The following is a 13,471-nucleotide window of genomic DNA, read 5'->3' on the forward strand; positions in this document are numbered from 1 at the left end:
CCCTCTTGGATCCGGGGTCATTCAGCTCACGGCCCTTGCTTGGGGGGGCGGGGGCACTGCTAAGGGAAGCTCTCCCCCTATGGAAACAAAGCTGGGCGCAGAACTCCCCCATCCCCACTCTGGGGGCCCCCCTGAAGACCAGGGAAAGGCCCGGCTGGAGGTGGGAGGGTGAAGCAGACAGAAGATGGGGAGGGTACTAAAACAGAGAGAGACCCCTCCCCCTGAAAATACCAGCACACTGAGTTACCACCCCCCGCCAGCAGGGGGCGCCTGGGGGGTAACATTTTGGCACTTGGATTTGGCACGACTATGAGCCCTTGGTGGGTGGGGAGGAAGGGAGAGGGGGTGATTCTAGGTCACTGACACCCCCCCTTTTCAATGTCCCCCCCAGGTACAAAGTTGCCCCGTTGTGAATTTGGCACTGGCAAAGTACAAGCCTCCCCCATTCTAACCCCTCCCTCGTGATCCCCCAGAGAGGGAGGGGTCCAGCCTGGGGACAGGTTCAGAGGGAAGGAAGGGGACCCCAGCACTGAGACTTGGCCACATCCCCCCTGCAGGGCCCATACCAACAGGACGGTGCTTGAATCGTTTCAACCAGCGCCCATGCTGATCCAGACTTTCCCACGGTCTCCTGGGACCCCCATCCAGTCCTCCCCACGGACAGCGACGGCTGGGACGTTACGTCCTCCAGGCGGGGAAATGCAACCGGCAAGAGGGGAATGGTGGGGAAAGGGGAGAGGGATGGATGGGGATAGGAAGGAGAGGAGAGGAGAGGAGAGGAGAGGAGAGGAGAGGAGAGGAGAGGGATGGATGGATGGATGGATGGATGGATGGATGGATGGGGATAGGAAGGAAGGAAGGAAGGAAGGAAGGAAGGAAGGAAGGAAGGAAGGAAGGAAGGAAGGAGAGGGATGGATGGGGATAGGAAGGAAGGAAGGAAGGAAGGAAGGAAGGAAGGAAGGAAGGAAGGAAGGAAGGAGAGGAGAGGGATGGATGGGGATAGGAAGGAAGGAGAGGAGAGGAGAGGAGAGGAGAGGAGAGGAGAGGAGAGGAGAGGAGAGGAGAGGAGAGGAGAGGAGAGGAGAGGAGAGGAGAGGAGAGGGATGGATGGGGATAGGAAGGAAGGAAGGAAGGAAGGAAGGAAGGAAGGAAGGAAGGAAGGAAGGAAGGAAGGAAGGAAGGAAGGAAGGAGAGGAGAGGGATGGATGGGGATAGGAAGGAAGGAAGGAAGGAAGGAAGGAAGGAAGGAAGGAAGGAAGGAAGGAAGGAGAGGGATGGATGGGGATAGGAAGGAAGGAAGGAAGGAAGGAAGGAAGGAAGGAAGGAAGGAAGGAAGGAAGGAGAGGGATGGATGGGGATAGGAAGGAAGGAAGGAAGGAAGGAAGGAAGGAGAGGGATGGATGGGGATAGGAAGGAAGGAAGGAAGGAAGGAAGGAAGGAAGGAAGGAAGGAAGGAAGGAAGGAAGGAAGGAGAGGGATGGATGGGGATAGGAAGGAAGGAACACCGGGTTCAAAAGACACTTTGCTAAGAATGCCCCTTCTTTCGCCTGAGGCCCTCCCGTCCTGCCCCGCGCCGCGTCTCCCGGCCCCGCCGCCGGCCCCCCGCCGCCCCTACACGGGCGTGGTCTTCCGGTTGAGCGTGTTGGTGTTGGAGGAGGCGTCCTTGCCCAGGGTGCCGGTGGCGCCGGCGGCGCCGGGCCCTGTCACCGTGACGGTGACGCCGGGGTCCTTGGGGAAGGTGTTGTGGAGCTGCAGGAAGCCCCCGCCGGCCCCCTCCCGCTCGGCCCCGTAGAGCCCGCTGACGTTGGCCTTGGAGGGGTCCCGCGACAGGGTGTACATGGAGATGTCGGTGGAGGGGACGCCCTTGAGGCCCACGGGCGAGGCGTCCCGCGACTGCGAGGGCTCGGTGGAGCGGGAGCTGGAGCGGGAGCGGCGCCGGTAGCGGAAGCGGTAGCTGGGCAGGCGCAGGATGGCGGAGGAGGACGAGGGGTTCTTCAGCAGCTCCGTGCGGCTCTTGCAGTGAGCCTCCCGGTTCTTCTCGATGTAGATGTTGACGGCCAGCACCCCGATCATCTCGGCCAGGATGAAGGACAGGCCCCCGAAGTAGAAGGACCAGCCGTAGGAGTAGTGGCTTTTCTTCTCGTCGTCCCGCTTGGTGCCCGGGTCGCCGGCGTTGGCCGAGATGTACACGATCACCCCGATGATGTTGCTGAGGCCTTGGGGGGGGAGGCGGGAGTCAGGGGAGGGGCAGGGGGATGGGGGTGGAGGAGGGGTGGGAAGGAGGTGGATTCGAGGGAGGGGTGGGGGGATGGGGCCGTGGGTGGAGGAAGGGCGTGGAGGGGAAATTTGGGGGAGGGACAGTGGGATGGGGCAGTGGATGGAGGAGCAGTGGGGAGGGGGAGGATTCAGAGGAGGGGCGAGGGGTGGGGTCGATGGATAGAGGAAGGGTTGGGGAATGGGAGGATTCAGGGGAGGGGTGGGGGAGTGGGGAGGAGATAGATTTGGGGGAGGGGTGGGGGGAAGAGGCCGTGGGTGGAGGAAGGGTGGGGAGGGGATGGACTCGGGGGAGGGATGAGGGAATGCGGCCGTGGGTGGAGGAGGGGTGAGGAGGAGGTTGATTCGGGGTAGGGACAGGGAGGATGGGGCCATGGATGGAGGAGGGGTGGGGGTGGATTTAGGGGACAGGGACAGGGAGGGGCGAGAGGAAGGGGCAGAGAGGTGAGGAGGCAGCAGAGGGGGAGTCGAGTAGCCAGGGCAGGAGGGGAGAAAAACAGAAGGTGCAGGAGGGGCAGGGCACAGAGCGCCATTAAGGGGGCAACCATGGAGCCCTCCCCACCCCAGACTGCCCCATGGGGACCCGTCCAATCCCCCACCCCTGAACCACCATGGTGGATCCTCCCTGTGGGGGGCGCAGGGGGAGGCTTCCCCCGTCCCCCAGCCCAGCCTCAGCCAGCCCCACACCCAGATGAAGGCTGGGTAGGTTCCTTCCTTCCTCCCTCCCTCACTCCTCCCTCCCTCCTTCCTCCCTCCCTCCCCCTCCCTCCTTCCTTCCTTCTTTCCTCCCTCCCTCCTTCCTCCCTCCCTCCTTCTTTTCTTCCTCCCTTCTCCCTCCCTCCTTCCTTCCTCCCTCCCTCACTCCTTCCTTCCTGCCTTCCTCCTTCCTTCCTCCTTCCCTCCTTCCTCCCTCCCTTCTTCCTTCCTCTCTCCCCCTCCCTCCTTCCTTCCTTCCTCCCCCTCCCTCCCTCCTTCCTTTCTTCCTCCCTCCCCCCTCCTTCCCTCCCTCTCTCCTCCCTCCCTTCCTTCCTTCCTCCTTCCATCCCTACTTCCTCGCTTCCTTGCATCCATCAATCCAGGTTCAGTGCCCGTGGGTGGCCTGGCTCATCCTAGACAAGCTTGGGGATTGGACCAGAATTCCCTAAATCTGGGCCCGTGTGCAAGAATTCTCAACCCCCCACCCCCACCCCAGCTGTGCCCACGGGCCCCTCCCACTCGTATGACCCCAGGCAAGTTCCATGACCTGGGCTATACCTGAGCCTGGTAGGGTGGGTGGGAAACATACCCTGCCCCATTAAGCCCCTCCCATTAAGCCCCGCCCATTAAGCCCCACCCACTCACCCGCAGCGACGAATAGGATCCCAGCCCCCAGGATGATGTTGCGCTTGGACTTGTAGACCCGGCTGGCGGCCACACAAAAACCCCCCAGCAGCAGCAGGATGGCGCTAAGGATGGGGAAAATGCTGGAGGCGCGGACCACACCTGTAAGGGAGGGGAGCAGAGGAGATGTGTCAAGGGGCGGGATCTCCAAGGCTGGCCTATTGGTGAACAGGACAGTGCCCTGTGGCCAATCAGAATCTAAGCTATTCTAGCATGCTGAGGCCAATAGCCAATCAGAATCCAGGGTTTCTTGGCTCTCTGAGGCAGTGACCAATCAGAATCTGGGGACTTCCAGCCCTCTGAAGCCAGCAGCTTATCAGCATCTGTGATTTTTTGACACTCCAAGGTCAAGAGACAAATTACAATACAAGGTAGGTCAACAGCCAATCAGCGTCTCTAATTTCCCCCATGCTTTGAGGTCAAGAACCAATCAGAGAACAGGACTGCTTAAGGGTCTCAATCTGCCAGCCAATCAGCAGGATTACTCAAAGATCTGCAATGATCACACAATGTACAGATTTCCCGATGCGCTGGTGCCACAGCCAATCAGAAGGCAACTTCTGCGATTGCCAGCCAGTCAGCATTCAAGGCTTCTCCTTATTCCCAGGCCAACTGGAAAACACAATGTCACTGTGAGGCCAACAGCCAACCAGAACTGTGCGTGTTCCAACGCTCTGACACCCCCACCCAATGAGCATCTGGGGTTTTCCCAGCATATTAATGCCACCAGGCAATCAGCGTCTGGTATCAGCCTCCAAGTCCGTCTATGCTTCGAAAGCTCTTAGCCATTGAGAGCCTGGGATTTCCCTGCCCAGGGAAAGCCATTAAGGCAGCCAAAAACAGGGAATGGCTCACGTTAAGGATGTCTAAATCCCCTTAACTCTCCCCCCTTGGTTAAAAAAAAAAGCATCTCTAAGGATGCTGCCCCATGCTATTCCTTCAGTAGAGGGCCCTTCACGCCCAGTGGATGGGAGGGAGAAACGGCTGGGGTGTATTGAATGACCAGCTATCTGCCCAAATGATATGAAATAATACAATATTTTCTGCTGAATCCAATCACTTCGACATTGATTGTTGAAGATGGGCAGACAGATACAGTTGCCCCATCCACCCATCCCTTCTCATACACACCCATCCACAGATTAATGCTATAGACTACATGCATCAGCCCCCTCTTCCCCTGCCTGCCAGTACATTTTTTTAACAGGCTGGCCACAGCCTGACTCAGTCCCAGCTTGTGCCAGGTCTGGGACCCACCCCTGCTGCAGCTCTGCATTTAAAGAGCATTAGGATCCGGGCGGGCAGGCAGCCCGGCTCTGTTCCAGCTCACACTGGGTCCAGGAGCTCAGACTCCCTCTGTATCAGAGGCAGCAGCATGGGTTGACAGGCAGCCAGTCCGCAAAGGGAGCTGGTTTTTAAACTGGCTCCCCTCGCAGACCAGCTCCCGCCTGGCACCCCACGGGAGTGGCAGGGGACACCTTGGGCGTGGGGCCAGGAGCACACTGGCTGCCGGCCCCACCCCCAGGGACTATAGAATAGTCGATTAACCAATAAGAATTCATGAGCTTCATTGACTATTCGGTCAAATGCTATTTAACATCCCTAATGTACACCTGTAGGGCAGGGGTGGCCAACCCGTCCCAGAGGAAGAGCCGGTGGCGACAGTGACGAGCTGGGGAAAAGTCTCCACTGCTATTGTGACTCACAAAAAAAGCCCTGGGAAGGGAGGAGAGGGGCAAGTTCTGGGAGGGAATTTGGGTGAGGATGCTGGCTCAGGGAGGGCTGGAGAGTGTTGGGGTGAGGGGGAGGGTTGGGGTGCTGAGCAAGCCGCAGGCTTGTGGCTGTGAGGGTGAGGAGTTTGGGCTGGGATACAGGAGGGGCTCAGGGCAGGGAGACTGGGGGTATGATGGGCTCAAGACACTGATCTGCAGTGTGTGGATGGTGCAGGAGTGTTGTAGCGGAAGACTGGGGGTGTGGGGGTGCAGGAGTTTGGGAATGTGAGAGGCTCAGGACAGGGGGTTCCAGAGTATGATAGGTTCAGGTTTGGGGTCTGGGGGGGTGCAGGAGTGTTATGATGCTGCGGCCAGATGGGGCTTGGCCCCAATTAGGGGCTTGTTGGCCAGGCTTCATTTTTAAATAAAATATTATTATATTATTAAATTAAATATTATTATATCCAACACAAAGGCTGTGTCTACATTGGCATGATTTTGCGCCAAAGCAGGTGCTTTTGCGCAAAAACTTGCTGCCTGTTTGCACTGGCGGGGAGTTCTTGTGCAAGAACACTGATGCTCTAATGTGTGAAATCAGTGCTTCTTGCACAAGAACTCTGATGCTCCCGCTCAGGAATAAGCCCTCTTGCACAACTGTTCTTGCACAAGAGGCCAGTGTAGACAAGAGGCAGGCAACATGAATTTCTTGCGCAAGAAAGCCCAATGGCTAAAACGGCCATTGGAGCTTTCTTGCACAAGAGCATCTACACTGGCACGGATGCTTTTGTGCAAAAGCACATCTCTTGTGCAAAAGCACATGTCAATGTCGATGCTCTCTTGCACAAATACTTTAACGCAAGAACTCTTGCGTTAAAAGTAATTGCGCAAGATCATGCCAATGAAGACACAGCCAAAATGTTTCAGCCTTGTCTTTATTTATGAGAGGGGCGGCTTTTTTTATGTTTTGAGTCAGGGGTCACTGACCCACACAAAAGTCAGTCGGGGCCACACAAGTGAGATGCAAAAAAACAACCCCTCCAAAACCCTCCAAGCCTCACTAATGTGGCCCCAACAGTGCTGGTGGGGGCAGCGGACAGGGTGCTGGTGGGTGCTGGGGCAGGGTACTCGTGGGGGGGGGGGGGCTGACCAGGGGAGGGGACAGAGCCAGGCATCTTCCCCTCAACCTTATGCCCGGGTCCCGAAACCGCTGCCAAAGCCTCTGCCTGCAATCAGCAGCCGGCTGCTAGCACGTGTAGGCTGGGACGCTGTGTGTGACCCGGTCTGCACGTGCAGGATATGACACAGTGCGGTGGGGGCCGTGAGTGGAACGGCGCGGGCCGTGAGACCAGCTGACCTGAGCGGTTCTGGATTCCGTCCCGGTTCCATCAGGAGCCGCAATTATTTTTCTTCGCGAGCCGCATGCGGCTCATGAGCCTCTGGTTGGCCACCCCTGCTATAGGGGAACACTTCAACCTTCCTGGACATTCAGTAATGCCTTTAAAAGTAGCCATCCTTCTACCAAAAAAAACCCCAAACTTCAAAATCCGATTGCAGAGGGAAACAGCGAAACTCTAATTCGTTTATAAATTCGAGACAATCAAATTAGACCTGAATGAAGATTGAAACTGGTTAACACACTACAAAGGCAATTTCCGCTCACTTGGTATTTACATCTCCACATCCGCTGCTCATTAGCCTCATTAACACTGGTCCTACACTTGATAAGTAACTTCTTCAGTGTGTATATCCACACCCCTGCCTCTGTAACTTTCACTCCATTACATCTGATGAAGTGGGTTTTACCCACGAAAGTTTATAAATCTGTTAGTTTCCACGGTGCCGCTGAACGCCTTGTTGTTTTTACATCTCCAGTTTTCATGTGGATGGTCTCTGGCAAGCTCTTCAATTGTCCCTCTCTGTTGAATAACTAATTTTGCAGGATGCATTTCAAACAATTGGTCAAGGACTGCAACGCAGGGGACTCAAGTTTCCCTATAAAAAGTGCGGTCGAAAGGGAAGTTCTTTGGAAAATAACTCCTCCCCACAGCCCAAGATCAACGCAGCCAAACCTCAGCATCCTGACAACTGACCTCAGCTTGGGCTGGCCACTGGGTAAAATCCACCTGCCTTAGTGGGAGGGGTGAGTATTTTACACTTAGCTCAGGCCTTCTGTGTTGGGGAGTGTTAAGGTTAAGGGGATTTCGGGGTCAGGCTTTTGCACTGGGAAAAGGCCCCACAAACCCAAAGAGGATTAGGCCTTGAGTCCTGGGAACTAGACAAAGGTAGGTGCCTTTCGCTCAGAGCTGTAGGGAACTGGGAAAGGGGGGGGGGGTGCATAAATTAGCTGAATTACGCCTCGAGCCCATGGAAGGGTAAAGGTGGGGTGCCGTCGCATGTGATGGTGACACTCTATATGCAGAGAGCCTTTGATAACAGCTCTTAGACTGTGAGTTGCCCCTATCAATATTGGGTGGGTGTTTACTCTGGAACCTAATGATGATCATTAAAATCACCTCGACTCACAATTATTTGTTTTATACATTTAAGAAGCGACTAGAGGCTCTCACTGAAATTAGGGGCCTCAGATGTGCTGGGGGCTGTAGCCACAAAGGGGCGGAGACTGGTGCCCCATTGCACCGGGCGCTGCCCAGACAGTCGCCCCAATATCAGGACCCATCATGCCAGGTGCTGCCCAGGCACAGAATCACTGAGATCAGGGCCCCGTCATCCCAAATCGGCACAAACCAAGAGGCAGAACCCGACCCTAGCAGCTTACTAGCTATGTCAGGGGTGGGGAGCATGCGGCCCACTCCCTGACTTCCCCACCCCGATCTGTATGGACAGAAAGGAAGTATTCCTGCCTCTGCTTCTGAGCCTTGGACTGTGAAAGTTTCCTGGCTTCTCCGCAGATCTTTTTTATCTTGTGCGAGTGCACAGGGAATTTCCCGGGTTTTTCTTCGGTGGGTCCTCCCCCCAACCCTCCAAAGGGAGCCATCTGCTCCCACCAGCAGGCCGGAAAAAGGAGAGACAGCCTGAACGCGACGCCAGCTCCGCGGAGGCTGCTCCTGGCTAAATCGCAATGGATTTGCACCGAGCCGGGGGAAAGAACTGGACTGGCCCAAGCGCGATTTTGCTGCCAAACCTTCCACTCCGGCGCCCCAGCTGGCGTGGGCACCAGAGTCGTGTCCAAAAAAAACCAAGGTCCAAGATTGCACCGTTCCGATTCGGCGCTTCCGAACCCCTCCAAACGGAATGGCACAAGGTCGGGCTCGGAGCACAGATGGGGCCTGGGGCCTGGGGTATTTAACCCTAGAATGGGAACAACATTTAAAAAAGGGGCTTAGAACGGGAAAGTTTAGGCAACCTTACCTAGAGGTGGGCACAAAGCTCAGTTAGGGTATGTCTACATTACCACCCTAGTTCGAACTAGGGATGCAGTGTAGACATACCCCAAGTCACCTTCCCACTTGTATTACAGCTGTCAGCAGCCCCAAGGCTGAGATCCCCCCCTCCTCGCAGTATTACAGCCCCCCAGAAAGCTCCAAACTGAGATATCCCTGGGTCCCCTCTGCCATTTCAGCCCCCAGGAAGATGGCATGTGGCAAGCTAAGTAGGATCTCCACTCCAGCGCCAAGTGCCCAAGCATGGCACAAGGCCATGACGGGGCCTGCCAGCTGGGGAGCCTGATGGATACGTACGCAGGAGGTACTCCGCACTGTCGTGATCGTAATCCGTGTCCTCGGGGAAATGGTTAATTTTCACGCACACGCCCCTCTTTAGGCCTGCAACGGAGATGGAGAAATCAGAGTCCGGGGCCTGTCTCCCGCTCAGTATCGCGCTCAGACCAAGAGGGATGCCAGCCTGGGGGGGCATCCCTGCCGTGGTGCCCAACTGGGTGCTCCAATGCTGCGTGCTTCCCCACAGCAGTGCCCCAGATGCTGTCAGTTTCCCCACCGTGGTGCCCAGCTGGGTGCTCCAACGCTGTGAGCTTTCCCACAGTGGTACCCAGAGAGGCGCTCTGATGCTGTGAGCTTCCCCACAGCAGTGCCCCCACCTGGGATGTTGAAGCTGCGAGCTTCCCCACAGCAGTGCCCCAGATGCTGTCAGTTTCCCCACCGTGGTGCCCAGCTGGGTGCTCCGACGCTGTGAGCTTTCCCACAGAGGTACCCAGAGAGGCGCTCTGATGCTGCGAGCTTCCCCACAGCAGTCCCCCCACCTGGGATGTTGAAACTGCGAGCTTCCCCACAGCAGTGCCCCAGATGCTGTCAGTTTCCCCACCGTGGTGCCCAGCTGGGTGCTCCGACGCTGTGAGCTTTCCCACAGAGGTACCCAGAGAGGCGCTCTGATGCTGCGAGCTTCCCCACAGCAGTGCCCCCACCCGGGATGTTGAAGCTGCGAGCTTCCCCACGGCAGTGCCCGGCACGGGATCACCCAAGGGAGGTACCTTCCAAGCAGCATATCCTCCAGAGGCCGGAATGGGTGAGACCCCCCGGGTCCTTCTTGTCCTTGTGGGGCATCTCCTCGCTGGAGATGTTGGTGGTGTTACAGATGAAGGCGCGGGCGTAGAGCCAGTAGTCGGTGCCAATGGCGATGGTCATGAGGCCGAAGGCCGCGAAGGCTCCGACGGTGGTGAGGAGGATCTGGACGCCCTTCTCACACCACACCACCCTCTCCTCGTTCCAGCGCTTGAGGGACTCCAGCTTGGCGGGGGGGCGGGGTGGGGCCACCCACCGGACCAGACGACGGGGAGTTCCCTACACCTGCTGGGGGCCGGGGGCCGCCTAGGGAACCCAGGAGTCCGGGTCCCAGGACTCTGCCTGGACCCCACGCGCCTCCCGGAGTAGGAGACGGAATCCGGGCTGACAGCCGCCCTCCCCTGTTCTAACCACTAGCCCCTGCTCCCCTCCCAGAGCACAGATCTTTCTGAAGCAGGTGTCTCCTTCCACAGCTTCAGCCCCGAGCGCGGGGCTGGAGGCCGAGCGGGTCGAGGGGTGAGGGCTCCCGTACTGGCAGCCCCAGGGGCGATTCCATGGGTGGTGCCTGCCCTCTCGGTGCGCAGCCTCTCTCCAGTGTGAGGTGCGGTGCCAGCTGACCTGGGGGTGGGAGAGAAATGGAGGAGCCAGGTCAGCAGGGGATGGGCCAGGAGACGGGCGAGGGACAGGGACAGTTTGTGCCACCGGGTGGGAGAGCCAAACCAGCCACACGTGCATACACACACACGCACGCTCACACAAGTGTGCACACTCACTTGTGCACACGCTCACCTGCACGTGACGTATGCATATGCACACACACACATGCACACTCTCACACGCACACACGTGTGCACATGCACATGCCTGTGCACACTCACGCATGCGCACCCACTCGTGCTCACACAAGCACACTCGCACATGCGCACACACTCACTTGCATACACAACCCTCTTACACCAAGCATCAACCCCACCACAGGATTCTACCCCCAACCCCAACTCCTTCAGCCTGCGTGCCCAACACCTGCCCCCCCCATGCCTCCCATACTGCAGAAATCCCTCCCCTATTCCCCTCATGCCTCTGCGCTCCTGTGGAGGGGGAGGGAGGCTGGCAGCCAGGACCTCTGGGGTCTGCCCCTAGCTCCGTGACTTTGGGCCTGGCCCTTTCCGTCATTTAAAACGCAGGGCACATGCAGACTAGCCACCACACGTGGCTAGAACAACTGTGCACATGTGTGCGTGACATTTACACAAGCACTACCCACCAACTGTAGCTAGAGCACCCATGCACACGTGTGTGTGTCATGAACACCAGCACTAGCCACCATCCATGGCTAGAACACCAGGGCACACAAGTGTGTCGTTCACACAGAGAAGATCACCCAGAGACACAGTCAACGTCACGTCACACACAGCGGCAACACCAAGACACACACATGCAGAAAAACACACAGGAGACACATGCTTCATTGACCAGCTGCGCGTGTGTGTGTGTGTGTGTGTGTGTGTGTGTGTGTGTGTGTGTGTGTGTGTGTCCTGTTCCCAAAATTCCTGGCCTGCCCAACAACCCCTCCACCTGGCTCCTACCCTTGCACTATTCCCCCCTCCCCTCCTGTTATGCATTTCTGTGCTGCCTTTGCAGCCGCCTGGCGATGCAATTTCTTTCCAGGATGCAGAATCCAGCAACCCCCCCACCCCCGTCCGCTAGAAGCCCTGCAATAAAGCGACCCCCTCTTCCCAGCCCCCCCCTTCCATCCAAGCCCCACTTGCTCCCAGCCAGATGCACGCATGAGCTGCCCGTGGATCCCCGGCACGGCCGTGCGGCCATGAAATCACCAAGCAGATCTGTTGCATTTTCCACGCTTGTTTCCTGTTCCCTTCCCCCCCACAGACACCCCCAAAAGCCAGCCACTGAGCAGCGGGAGGGCTCATTTCCTCAGCACCCCCCACGCCCATGGAGCCCCCCAACGTCCATTAGGCCCCATTTCTTCCCACCCACAAAGATACTAACCCCCCCAGTCCATCCCCTGAGCATCCATGGGCCCCATTTCCTCTGCCCCCCCATACACCCCGCAAATCTGCCTGTTGAGCATCTTTGGGTCTCTCCCCCTACCGTGCGTGCACCCCCAAATCCTCACCCACTGAGGGTCTTTGGGGCTCATTCCCCCCCATATCCATCTGCCGAGCATCTGTGGGGTTCGTTTTCCCTGCTCCCCCATACACCCCGAATCCCTCTGCTGAGCATCTTTGAGTCTCATTCTCCTGCATCCCCCCCGTTCCTTCCCAAATCCACACCCATTGAGGGTCTTTGGGACTCTTCTCCCTCCATACACCCCAAAATCCCTTCACCCAGCATCTTTGGGGCTCATCTCCCCCTACTCCCCCAAATCCATCCACTGAACATCTCTGGGCCTTATTTCCTCTGCCCCCAGGCACCCCATATGCACCCAACATGCATCTTTGGGCCTCGTTTCCCTGCCCCTCCTACACCCCCAAATTCATCCACCAAGCATCTCTGGGCTCCTTTCCCCTGGGCCCCCATGCACCCCATATGCACCCATCATGCGTCTTTGAGGTTCATCCCCCTGCCCTCATGCACCCCCAAATCCAGCATCTCCCTGAATACACCCCCAAATCCATCTGCTGAGAATCTTTGGGGCTCATCTCCCCTGCCCCCTATGCACCCTGAAATCCAGAATCTTTGTGCCCCATCTTCCCCCATACACCCCCAAATCCATCCACTGAGCATCTTTGGAACCCATCTCTTCCTGCCCCCCCAATCCCCCCGAATTCCAGCATCTTTGGAACCCATCTCTTCCTGCCCCCCTAATTCCCCCCGAATTCCAGCATCTTTGGGGCCCGTCTCTTCCTGCTCCCATGCACCCCGAAATCCATCCGCTGAGCATCTTTGGGGCCCATCTTCTCCTGCCCCCATACACCCCGAAATCCAGCATCTTTGGGGCCCATCTCCCCGCATACACCCCCAAATCCATCCGCTGAGCATCTTTGGGGCTCATCTCCCCTGCCCCCATACACCCCGAAATCCAGCATCTTTGGGGCCCATCTCCTCCTGCTCCCCGCACCCCCCCCAAACGCCTCCACGAGCTTATTCCAGTCCCACCCCCCCGCAGCCCCTGTCCCGGGGGGTCCCCACGCGTGGGCCCACCGGCTGGCCCGGCCCCGGTTCTTTGGGGAGCCGCGGGGGGGGCGCTTACCGAGCACTGGCGGGGGGTCTCTGGTCCGGGCCGGCCCGGGAGCGGTCAGGGGGCGCTGGGGGCGCCGGGGCGCGGGGCGATCTCGGCGGGGCGCAGGGCGCGGGCGCCCCGGTCCATGCCCCGCTGCAGAGCGGCTCGGGGCGGGGGGGAACGCAGCAGCCGGCGCGCGCCCGGCAGCCCGCGAGTGTGGCACCGGGAGGGACCGCGGGCGGAGGCTGCGAAGGAGCTGGGGGGATGGGGAGCGGGAAGGGGAGGGGAGAGGAGGGGAAGGGGCCACGGGGAGCCGGGCGGGGGTGCAGGAGGGAAGTGGGGGTGCAGGGAGGAAAGGCACGGAGGGGGAAGGGCCCTGGAGGGGAAGGGGTGTAGGGAGGGGCACAGGGAGGTGGGAGGGGGTGCAGAAGGGAAGTGGGGGTGCA

The 13,471-nt window shown here is 58.4% G+C and overlaps 1 protein-coding gene across 1 annotated transcript; it reads right to left on the minus strand.

Annotated features, from left to right (window-relative positions):
* Positions 1-1,089: 1,089 nt before the first annotated feature.
* Positions 1,090-13,251, minus strand: CACNG8 (calcium voltage-gated channel auxiliary subunit gamma 8). Its single transcript, XM_089770339.1, has 5 exons — positions 13,056-13,251; positions 9,811-10,459; positions 9,065-9,148; positions 3,616-3,756; positions 1,090-2,216 (listed from the first exon to the last, which is right to left on the minus strand). The coding sequence occupies exons 2-5, from the start codon at positions 9,962-9,964 to the stop codon at positions 1,612-1,614; spliced, it is 984 nt and encodes a 327-aa protein (XP_089626465.1). The 5' UTR covers positions 9,965-10,459; positions 13,056-13,251; the 3' UTR covers positions 1,090-1,611.
* Positions 13,252-13,471: the final 220 nt, after the last annotated feature.

The sequence above is a fragment of the Pelodiscus sinensis genome, chromosome 18 (genome assembly GCF_052426305.1).
Source record: "Pelodiscus sinensis isolate ZL-2025 chromosome 18, ASM5242630v1, whole genome shotgun sequence".
NCBI lineage: Eukaryota > Metazoa > Chordata > Testudines > Trionychidae > Pelodiscus > Pelodiscus sinensis.